This window comes from Mustela nigripes, chromosome 8, assembly GCF_022355385.1.
Source record: "Mustela nigripes isolate SB6536 chromosome 8, MUSNIG.SB6536, whole genome shotgun sequence".
NCBI classification, from domain to species: domain Eukaryota; kingdom Metazoa; phylum Chordata; class Mammalia; order Carnivora; family Mustelidae; genus Mustela; species Mustela nigripes.
The window spans coordinates 18,884,111-18,896,275 of record NC_081564.1 but is presented as its reverse complement, the minus strand read 5'-3'; the positions used below and the strand labels follow the sequence as shown (position 1 = coordinate 18,896,275).

The window sequence follows — 12,165 nt, the reverse complement described above, 5'->3', positions numbered from 1 at the left end:
TAAGATGGCACCAGGACCAGGTGCTAGACCAGGGCCTGGCAGGGCTCAAGGTGCTGTTCACATACCCGCTTCTGGCAGGACTGGCGGACATCTTCCAGCTCTTCCTCCTGGTCCTCACGGTCCTTCTGGTGCATCTGCTTCATCCGCTCGATCTCCAGCTCAAACCGCTGGCGGAGCTGGGGGGCGGCAAGGGCAGAGGCTCATGAGGGCGATCCACACAAACCATGTCAGCCTGGGTATCCCACCTGCATTTTTCATTTCTAGAGTGTGGGGAGGACAGCCAAGTCATCCCCCAGGGGGCCGGGAAGGTCAGAAATGATAGATAAATAGCCCACGTGCTGCCACATCCCTTCCTGCAGCCATTACAAGCCATCACTAATCCATCACACTCTTTCCCACTGAATTTCGATGGAAGACTCCTTCAGGGTCCTTCTCAACAATTTTAACATGAAACAGATGTGTCATCCCTGGAGCAAGGCTCGGTGAGGGTTTTTTGGATGGATGGATGGATGGATGGATGGATGGGTGGATAGATGGATGGGTGGATAGGTGGATGGATAGCCGGGTGGATAGAAGGTTGAACAAAAGTTTATTCATAAAGAGAGGGAACCCTGCAGAGGGAGATCACTTGCCCAAAATGTCACCTTGGAAAATCCACTTTGCCTCTGGTTACTTGGTGAAAAACAACAACCTCAGGATGCTTTTACGAGAATCCCATGAGATTGCCCACATAAAACACCTAGCACATTTCTTGGCACACAAATATGACATTCTCTTTTGAAAACAGACAGCAATGACAGCCCCTCACTTCCTGGAAGACACAATTAAGAACTGTGTGCCCATGAAGGAGACAAGTCTTTTAAATGAGAACCTCCAAAACTTGCTCAGAGCCTATAAAGAGCCACAGTGCACAGTGTTTAAAATTGTGTGACGTTTCATAGAAGGTTCTAGAATTGGAAGCAGATGCCCTTCAAGGTGTTCCTTTCTTGATCTTGGTAACTGAGGCACTGACCCAAGCTCTTGCTTCTCAAATTCTGTGGCATGTTAGCCCTAAGTAATACAATTTTTAAAAATTTCTATTTCGGGGCTTCACCCTAGACCTACTGGATCAGAATCTTCAGCATGCAGGCTTCAAGAATCTAGACTTCCAGGCTTCCATTTATCTGTACTCTAATGCCTGGTCATGGTGCAGCACTTGGAACTCTATACCTTAGATGGGTTATAATGTAGAAACTAACTTTTTGATCATTTACCACACCACCCAGAGCCTCTCACCAAACCTTCAGAAGATTTCAATTGCTGTCCCTCATGTGGAAATTCAGTTGCGAAAAAACAGTGTTGGTCTTTTAAAATGTTGACAGTAGGGGTGCCTGTATGGCTTAGTGGTTAGGCATCTGCCTTCGGTCAAGACACAATCCCAGGGTCCTGGGATCGAGCCCCGTATTGGGCTCCCTACTCGGTGGGAAGCCTGCTTCTCCCTCTCCTACTCCCCCTGCTTGTGTTCCCTCTCTTGCCGTCTCTCTCCCTGTCAAATAAATAAATAAAATCTTTAATGAAATAAAATAAAATAAAATGTTGACAATATTCTCTACCATGCAGGACCGTGGTGGAGAGGCAAAAGGATAGCACAGCACAGAGCCCTTATTCCAGTTCCTGGCATAAAGTAAGCTCGCTTTAAATGTCAACCCTCCTTCCTCGCCTCCTTTAAAATGACAGAGGTTATGGGAAGATAATCCAAAACGAGGAGCTTAAGCAAGTAAATATAATATTTCTTTTTCATTTTTTTTCGAGCCTCTTGGATAGTCCTGACATCTGCAATACCATTTATGTCCACCTTATATGAGTTAACATAAAATTCCCTGGGAAAAGTGCTGTATTGTGATCAATAAATATCTCCCAGACGTCTACAAGGGTACAATGTGGTGTGAGGTTCTGGGTGAAGCTGAAGATGGATTCGAGCATTGCGTCAGCCTCGCCTTCTGTGTACACTAAGGATGGAAAATTAGGAAGGATACACTAACTTTTGGGTCTCTCAGGTCACAGGAGTACATTTCTGCTCCAGAGTTCCAAGGGGTCCCCTGGTGGTATCTTGAAGAACTCTCAGAATTTTCCAAAGCCCTCACTTTATTCTTGACTTCAGGTTGCTATCAAGCTGTGCTATCCTCCAAGTCCCTTAAAATAATCTACACAGCTCAGGCTGAGCATGGAGCCTGTTCCAGGGCTCAATCTCACAACCCTGAGACCATGCCCCAAGCCAAAATTAAGTCAGATGCTTAACTGTCTGAGCCACCCAGGAACCCATGTCTTGTTTACACCTGAATTCTTAACGTCCACACCTTGCATGATGCAAAGTAGGCACTTAATAAATTCCTGTAGGCTGAGTGAGTTAAAGGAACTCAGTTTTCTGAACTGCTTCAGACTCTTTTCCCTCCATGCCTGCCACACAGGGGTCTCAGTACTTAATGGGTTTCCTGCCAGTGGAGTGAGGGTAAGTGAGAAGCCAGACCAGGCACCCCTGCCTTCTCACTCCCTCCCTCCATGGAACCAGAGCTGCTCAGAGTTCATCTGCTTTCCATATTCGTGCTACCTGGTCAGATTTTCTCGAAAAGAGGGTCTCCGCCATACAACCACTTTGAAATTGTTGCCACTCATGAAATGCCACATGAGAAATTTCTTTCCAGCTAAACCTCAGGAAAAGCTGGTTTGTTTTTTACCTTGGGATAGCAAATATCACAAAACTCACATTTCCTTTTTCTCTCTGGCCACCAGGAAGTTTAGAGCTAAACCCATTAAGGGTATAAGATCACATGCTTTCTATATCTGCATATTAATTCACCATCCCCAAACCTCTTTGGTGTCTATTTGAGTGTGTCTTTCCAGCTTAGATCATTTTATTTATAATTTTTCTGTTTTAGGAAGCACATGTTCTATAAGCCACTTCGAGTTCTTTGTGGCATGAAACGGGCACATCAACCAATAAGTCCACAAAGAAAATCTTCATTGGATACTTCACTGGTATTAATGTAGTCGATATTCCTGCCTTCTTCCCATTAGTGATTTTCTGTTCCCCAAAGATGAGAGTGCCAGTCTTCCTAGAAGTAACAGGTGCTATGGGAGTCAGAGGGCACATGTTCCAGATCCAATTCCCGGCACCCCCACTGTGATTCCAAGCCTCAGCTTCTACATCTATGAAGTGGGGATCACACTGGCTTCTGGCCCTGGCAGGATGGGAGGAGTAGGCTAGATCAGGAAGGCTCTGGATGCCAGACTCGGAGGTTGAAAGGGTTTCGGGGCTAATAGGGAACCACAGCAGAATAAGGAGCAGCTGAGTGAGGTAAGGTGCTGGCGTTGCATATCAATAAGCCCCTTCTGCACTGGAGCCGGTCTGGGATAGAGCCTAGGACAGAGCTTTCCTACCTGCTCCAGCTGCTTGATGGTGTTTTCTTGCTGGTTCTGGATTTTCTGTTGCTCAAGGGCACTGGATTCCAGCTTCCAGAGCCTCTCCTTCAAGCCAGCGACACAGCTCTCCCCCAGGGAGGACAACCCCAACAGCTCCCGCTTTTGGGCCTGCAGCGTCTCCACCTCCTGCTTCAGCTGCGAGGTTTCCTGCTCCTTTTGCTGCAGAGACCAAGTGGGGGTGGAGATCCAGAGTCACGTGGTCATGCATCCCATCCACCATGGGACAACTTGCCATCCCTACCTCAGTACTTAATGGGATAGCTCACAGCAGTAGGGGTGGGGGCCTTTGTAGGGACCACGGCCCCCAGAGTTAGACTCAAAGCGCATAAAGGGAGCATTTGCCCATTTGTGAGCTGTGTATCTGCCGAGAGGCAAGTGACATCTCAAGGACTGCAACACTGGGGCAGTGAGGCGAGGTGTCCAGAAATAACTCATCCAGGTTAGAAAGTCAACTCCAGGATCAAAGAACTTGGGGCTAGATCAAGAAATTGCTGAATGCCAGGATGAGCTCTCTCTTGGGGGTAGCAGGGAGAAGAAAAAGGAGCAAATGAATAAAGTGCCCATGCCATATTTTAATAAAATCCCTCTGCACGGAAGCCTCCATAGGACAGGGTGCTGCCCCTGGATGAGGTGACAGGGACTCATTCTTTCCCCAGCCTCTCCTATCTCCCAGGTGGGTACCTTGAAAGTGCTCAGATCCTCTGACAATCACTCTTTCAATGACAGTAGTCTTAAGGCACCCCGGAACCCATGACTCCAGCTGGCTGGCAGACCAGCCTACCCCTGCCACCCCACCCCAAGGTTCTCTTCCTTGTCACTATTTACCTTGGGTGAAAGAGGGGGGCAGGTTTCCTGGAAACCAGCAACTAAAAGCCTAGAGGGTTCCATGCCCTTCCCATCCCTTACCTTCAACTGTTGCTGAAGCTGGCCTAGTTCCCACCGGACGCTGGTATTCTCCTGGGTCACTTTCTCCCGAAGACCCTTCTCAAACATGGACTCCCCCAGGGCCTGGGCCAGCTGCATATCAAACCTGTTCAAGCAGAGGGCATGTCATGGCGGGGGGGGGGGGGGGGGGCCCGGGGGCAGGAGGGGCGGGCAAGGGCTGGAGAGAGGCAGTGAACTTGTCGGCAGCCATGAAAGAGAGAGAGAGAGACAGAGGGAGGGAGAGAGAGATGAGAGTTTGCACTCGGTGCTTTTATCTAAGGTTGTGGATGGGCAGGAGGAATCTAGAATGTCAGAGGGCAACTTTTAGGGCTCAGATAGAGCTTCTCCAAATATAACAAACTTGTATAAAACATGATAAAATACATAGGTGAAAGCCAGGGTAGAATAGATAACAGAACAGATAACAGGAAAAGAAGAACATACAGAATGATAGAAAAACCTCATCTATCGGGTTTCCCCATATACAGGCTTGGGGTCTAATAGTCACTGATGGGGAAGGAATGGAAGTATATATTTGCACAAACAAGAGAGAGTCTATACTGTGTCTCCTACAGGAGACTGTCTGGCTTCTGTACCCATCAGCTATATCAGAGCCGGTGATTATTGATAAAAGTTTGGACACTACTACATTCGGTCTTGTCTTCATTTGGTTCCCCAGAGAAAAACACAGAGACTCGACGGTCCTCTTCGGGGCTGCCCTGGGAATCAGGAAATGCCTCATTTGGGGCCCACCTGCTCCTCCACGATGGTGACTGCCGAGTGTGAAGCACCTCCTGGATTTGACATCATTCTATGCAGTTGCCTTGAACTTCTACCCCTCTCCCAGATGAGGAAACCAGTAGAGGAGGCTCTCTGCCAAGCCTCAATAAGGTATGACCTTGGTCACTTGTCCTCGGGCCACACGGAAACCCCCATGGAAAGTTCCCTGGGCACGGCCAGCCTGGCTGAATTGGGCGTGGGGTCTGGGCCCCCGCGAGAAGAAAGTCTCCCCTGTTATAAGACTATCCATTGTATCTTAACACCAGATGATCATTCAAAGCCTCAGACTCCCAAGAGAGCCCATCATGGGAGGACGAGGGAGTCCTCCTGTTGGAAGAGCCCAGGAGCTTTCTCATTGGCTGATGGTGACATCATTCAAGGCCACCTGAAAAGGGAAACATCGTGGTGGTAACAATGGTGTGGAGTCCCAGAGTGCCAGGCTCTGCGCTGGGTCCGTGTAGGAAGGATTCAGCAAGAAACATGTGATGATATGGATTTTACAGAAGAGGAAGCTGAAGTTCAGACAGGCAGAGTGATTTGGCCCCAAATGCCAGGCAGGGTCCAGGTCCATTGCTGTCTTAGCTAGCCCCCCATCTAACCGGTACAGTTGGGGACAGACAGTGGGGGCTAGCCAGTGAAAGAGGGTTCCAAGGAGGCCTGGCCTAACAGGCCGCCTGATGCCAAAGAATGGCTCCTACAGAGACCCAAACTTCTGGAACACACTGACCGACAAAGTGCATGAGGCCAGATGGATTCCCACACCCACTTCACCCCACCCAAAGCAGGCCTGGGTTCTAACCTCCAGTGAGTGTGGGAGTCGGCGAGCCCAGCCCAGGCCTCACCGCAAGGAAGCAGGCTGGGAGTTCCATCGGCCCTCAGAACAGAGCTTTGTGACCCGTGGAGTAACCACGGCAACAAGAAGCCAAACCCAGATGGAAACACTTTGGGTAACTGTGAACTTAGATGCTACGGTGGAGGGACAGGGGAACTGTGGTGGACATCAGTCCACCAGGGCCCAGCAAACTGAGGAGGCGGCTACCTCTACAGTTTGATTAGACTTAGAAAAATAGGAGGAAGGGTTGCTCCCTTCTAGATCTTTCCCCACTACATTTTGCCTGACTTCCCATCATTAGAGCAAGGCTTCTATCGTCCATCGGCTCCCTGCTAAAATGTTGGTCCCCTGAGACAGATAATGACTGCTGTTTGCAACGGGCTTCAGAACATGAATTAATGTCTGCCAAGAGATGGGAGAGGGATAGGGAGCACCACAGGACAAGTAAGTCTCAGGGGGAAACAATATAAGTATGAATAAATTGGGATTTTCCCAGGGGAGCCCCATCAGGAGGGTCTTGAGTGCCTAGAATGGAGGATTCTGCCCAAGGAGTGTCAGGGAAAGACCAGAGAGATGGATCTCTCTGGAAAGCTCCCATCCTCACTGAAGAGTGAAACCCCCCGACATAACTCCTCAGAATAGGAGCAGAGGGTCACCTGGGTGGCTCATTTGGTTAAGCATCAGGTCATGATCCCGGGATCCTGAGATCTAGCCCTGTGTCAGGCTCCCTGCTCAGCAGGAAGTCTGCTTCTCTCTCTCCCTCTGCCCCTTCCCTGCCTGCTCAATCTCTCTCTCTCTCTCAAATAAATAAATAAATCTTTAAAAAATATTAAAAGAACTGGAGCAGAACCCACAGAGGAAAGCTGATATTGTCATAACTGGCAGAAACCCTGAGGGGAAGCTGGAGTCCCCCATTTACAGACGGGGTCTGTAGGAGCTATTTTTTTTTTTTTTAAGATTTTATTTCTCTGACAGAGAGCAAAAGTAGACAGAGCAGCAGGCACAGGAAGAGGGAGAAGTAGGCTCCCTCTCAACCAGAGAGCCCAACATGGGGCTCAATCCCAAGACTCTGGGATCATGACCTGAACCAAAGGTAGACGCTTAACTGACTGAGCCACCCAGGTGCCCCTATAGAAGCTATTCTTCAGCAATAAGTCCAAGAACTCCTTAGGAGCCCCAGCCCTTCTCTGGCCTAGAGAAGAGATATCATTTGACAAGGTTACACAGGACATGACCAAGGTAGGACAAAGCCATTTTCCCCACCACAATGACAAGATTCAGCTGAGCCCCCAGGAACATGAAAAAGGAAACAGAGTCAGATATCAATAAAAGATTAAAGAAACCTCTCTTGTTTTGGAAGGCCATTGCTAACAACCCCCTCAAAGATCTTTTTTTTTTTTTTTTTTCACATGAAGAAGCCAGCTCAGAAAAGCTCCAAGTGAGAGAAATAATATTTAATTACACAGACCCAAGTTCAAAATCTATGCCACTCCCATGAAAATATAACTCAGCTTACCCCTTCTTGCATCTCTCATAACATTTTTCTGAATTTTCTTCCCAGACTGTCTAAAAGAGGCTGTATCTCATCTCTTTGTCTCCTATGAAGTCTCCATTGGAGGCTGTCTGACTCAAAACGGGACCCCTGAACACCACAAACTACCCTCACCAAACAAGCAGAAGGGCTTCCAACACAGCAGGTGTCCAGAGTTAAATGAGCTCGGGCACTGAGGTTTTGCAGACGGATGCTCCTGGGTCCCCATCTAGGTTCTACCATTTGGGGAGCATGGGAACCAGAGTGCAGCTTCAAGATAGGCATCATGCTCATGCACAAGGCTCCATCTGTCTGTGCCAGAGCTGTTCATGTGATCTGAGAGCTGAGGCCCTAACTGCTGAGAGCAGTGAGTGGATTTTTGGCCTCCGCATTCTGTGGCTGCATATCCTACAATGGGGTTAAGAATCAGACATAAGTCCATTGGGTCTACCAACCATATCATTTAGTCCTCACTGGTATGGTGTGTTCTGCCCCCTGACCTGAGGCTGAGAAACTGAAGCTCAAGGGGTTGAAAGATTTGTCCAAGGTCAGACAATTGGAAAAGGGCATAATGAGGTCTTAAACTGGGGTAGCGTGACATCAGGGCTCACTCCCCCAACCACCATGCTAGGGTGTCCTCACCCTCCGTAACCAATTCCTCACTTGATGAACAGGGATGTTGAGGCCCCGAGAGGCCAAGAACTCTCCCCAAGGTCACGTGGCTGATTGGGTAACAGGAGGGAATCACTTCTTGCTACATATGTGGGAGAACCTTACAGGAATAAGATGTGAGTGGTGGGGAGGATATTAAAGGCCAGACAAGGGCATTAGGCCTTGTGGATGAGGAGCCCTGATGGAAGAGAGGGGGCCTGAGGAGGAGAACCTGGAGACCCCAGAAGACCCTCGCACCAATATAGCCCACCCTGGAGCCCCCATGAGGGGAGTGTCATGCAACTCACTTCTTCTGCTTCTTCTCAAGTTCGTGATTTCGGCTCTGCTGGTTCTCCAGCTGGAGGCGGGTGTCCTCCAGGTCACAGGTCAGATGGTGGCACTTCCTCTTGTGCTGGTGGGCCATTTTCTTGGCCCCCTCGTAGGCACTCTGCAGCTCCGCAAGCTGTGGGAGTCACAGAATGAATTACCCCGCTAGGTCTGCCCTTGAACGGACTTTCTACTTTGAACTTCAAGTAGCTGCCATCACCACAGTGAGTGTGGTGGAGAGAACAGGTGCTAGGGCCAGAGAGACCCGGACAGGACCACTTTCTGCCTGTGTCTCCACAAGGAAGCTGCTTCTCTGACCCTGTCTGCTCAGGGGGAAGATGGGGGCAGGGGCGATTGCCCCTCAGGGGCAGGGTTTAAATTGCCTCCATAATAATTCTGCCAAAGTGTCCACAGATTCTACCCAAGCCCTGCCTCAACGCGACAGCCCTCTGAGCCTGCAGTATTAATACCCTCCTCCATGGGCTTCATCTCGGAGCCATGTGGAGATTAGCCAAGAAGCAGTCAAAATGGTACATCTCAAGGCTCTACCCAGGAACCCCATGAGACAGTCTGTAAAGGTTCAGGCCGTAAATGGCACTTTCGACGGCCTGAATTACACAGCAATACACATAACCGTAAACAAACAGAAAAGCAAAGCCTCTCGCCTCTTCCTCAAGGAAAAGCCCTCCCAAATGTCCTAGTTTAAATCTGGGAGAGAGGACAACTCAGCACACTTGCTTTGAAGAAATGGCCTCATTAAAGAATTTCTTTAAATAAGCAAAACTCTGAGTTAATGAAGCCTGTAATTCTAAATTCAGTATTTGAAGGCAAATGGGATGTTTTCTTATATTCTGCAGCTCAGAAAAGGTTGCAGCTTTATTACTTCTTAATGCAGCATGAATAACTACCCCCTTCCTTGGGGAAACTGACCCGCCTTTATAATTTGTTACTAAAGAACTCCGCTGTTCCCTTGTAGTTGGGTTTATCCACAGCTCAGGATGACTTTGAGGACTACAAAATAATGTCTGGCTTGGAAGTGACCACAAAAACCATCATCGGCAGGGAGAATCCTGACCTTCCATTGTTTCTAAACCCCCATATGATCTCACCCTGGCCCCCCTCTGCATGATGGTCACATAATGCTTTTCTCTCAGTGAGGAGATACATTTAACAGCAGGACAGGCAAGTAGGACCTCAAGTCTCAAGGTGCTCATCACTGATGGGGGTGGGGAACCCAGAAGTGAGCAGATAATTATATACATCATGATGAGGTTTATACTTGGGGACACAATTCAAGGGCACCCAACCAGTCTGTGTCAGGGGAGACTTTCTGGAGGGAAGGACCTATAAACTCACATCTTAAGGAGAGTTGGAGGTATCCAGGTCGGGGAAGGAGAATATTCTAGGAAAAGGTAACAGTATGTGCAAAGGCCCAGAGGTGAGGAAGACTAAGGCAGTGCAAGGGAAGAGGAGAGCCCAGAAATAGACTCACAGAGATATAGACATTTGATCTTTCACAAAAGAATAAAGGTGATACAATGAGCAAAATAATCTTTTCTGCAAATGATGTTGAGACAACTGGTCATCCACATGCAAAAAAAAAAAAAAGAAGAAGAATCTTGACATAGACCATACACCCTTTACAAAAATTAACTTAAAATGTATCACACACCTAAAATGCAAAACTATAGGGGTGCCTGGGTGGCTCAGTGGGTTAACCCATTGCCTTCAGTTCAGGTCATGATCTCAGGGTCCTGGGATCAAGCCCCGCATCGGGCTCTCTGCTCAGCGGGGAGCCTGCTCCCCCCCCTTTCTCTCTCTCTGCCTGCCTCTCTGCCTACCTGTGATCTCTATCAAATAAATAAATAAAATCTTTAAAAAAAATAAAAAACAAAATGCAAAACTTTAAATCTCCTGGAAGATAATTTAGATGAAAACCTACATGACCTTGGGTTTGGCAGTGACTTTTTAGAGATATACACAAAAGTCATGACCCATGAAAGAAAGAATTTAAAAGCTGGACTTCATTAGAAGTTAAAATTTTCTGCCCCGCAAAAGACACTGTCAAGAAAATGAAAAGACAGGGGAGCCTGATTGGCTCAGTTGGTTAATCAGCCTTCAGTTCAGATCATGGTCCCAGGGTCCTGGGATTGAGCCCCACGTTGGGGCTTCCTACTCAGTGGGGAGCCTGCTTCTCCCTCTCCCTCACCCCACCCCCTGCTTGTGTGTTCTCTTGTTTGCTCTCAAATAAATAAATAAGATCTTTTAAAAATAGAGAGAAAATGAAAAGATCAGCTATCGACTGGGAGGAAATATTTGCAAAAAACATGTTGGACAGACGACTGTTCTCCAAAATATACAAAGAACACTTGAAACCCAACAAGAAAACAACTCAATTAAAAAATGGGCCAAAGACCTTAAAAGACAGTTCTCACAAAGAATAAAGACCATGAATAAGCCTTTGAAAAGGTGCTCCATGTCATATGGCCCAAGGGAATTGCAAATTAAAACAAGACACCACCATGCACCTATGAGAATGGCCCAAATCCAGAACACAGACAACACCAAATGCTGCCAAGAATGTAAAGCAACAGGAATTCTCGCAGTGCTGGTGGGGATGCAAAATGGGACAGCCACAGTGGGAGACAATTTGGCAGTTTCCTACGAAACTGAACATGCCCTTCCCATATGATCCAGCAATTATTCTCCTTGTGATTGACCCAGAGGAGTTTAAAGTTTCTGTCCACATGAAAACCTGCACATGGGTGTTTATTTCAGCTTTACTTGCAATTGCCAAAACATGGAAGCAACCAATATGTTCTTCCATAGGTGAGTGGACACACTGTGGTCTATCCAGACCATGCAATATTCTTCAGCTATCAAGCTAGGAAAAGAGGTAGAGAAACTTCAATGCCTACAACTAAGTGAAAGAAGCCGATCTGAAAAGGTGACATACCATATGATTCCAACTATGCGACATTCTGGAAAAGGCAAAAGTATGGAGGGATGAATCACTGAGGCAGAGAGGATTTTTAGGGTAGCAAAACATCCTTTTTTTAAGATTTTCTGTTTATTTATTGGACGTGGGGGGCATCAAGAGAGGGAATACAAGTAGAGGTAGTGAGAGAGGGAGAAGCAGATTCCCCCACTGAGCAGGGAGCCTGGTGTGGGGCTTGATCCCAGGACCCTGGGATCATGACCTGAGCTGAAGGCAGACGCTAAAGGACTGAGCCACCCAGGTACCCCAAACTCCTCCTTAAAACTACAATGGGGGATCCATGTCCTGACACATTTGTCTAAACCCACAGAATGTACACCAAGAGTGAACCCTATTGTAACCTATAGACTTTAGGTGATAATGAAGCATTAACATAGGTTTATCCATTGTATCAAGGGGGCCCCTCTGGCGGGAGGTGTTGACGATGAGGGAGGCAATGGTCTAAGCAGGGAATGTATAGGAAGATACCCTCCTCTCTCTCTGGCTATAAGCTTTGAACAAGTGAATATGCTTGGATTCAGCATGCTAGAGCCATTTATGAGAGCTGACTCTCCTCCCAATTCCACACAGTGCTCTCACAATGGTAGGCTGAGATTGGCCCCAGTGGAAACATTTACACCATGGAAATTGGCCATTGGTAAATGCTAAACATCGGCGTGTTTA

The 12,165-nt window shown here is 47.7% G+C and overlaps 1 protein-coding gene across 1 annotated transcript in view; it reads right to left on the bottom strand.

Annotated features, from left to right (window-relative positions):
• MYO18B (myosin XVIIIB) overlaps positions 1-12,165 on the bottom strand; it is a 250,800-nt gene that overhangs the window by 108,386 nt on the left and 130,249 nt on the right. Inside the window, exons 29-32 of the mRNA XM_059409906.1 lie at positions 8,486-8,640; positions 4,366-4,489; positions 3,418-3,618; positions 66-176 (exon numbers count right to left, since the gene is read on the bottom strand). Coding sequence (XP_059265889.1) covers positions 66-176; positions 3,418-3,618; positions 4,366-4,489; positions 8,486-8,640 — 591 coding nt within the window. The remainder of the gene's footprint in view (positions 1-65; positions 177-3,417; positions 3,619-4,365; positions 4,490-8,485; positions 8,641-12,165) is intronic.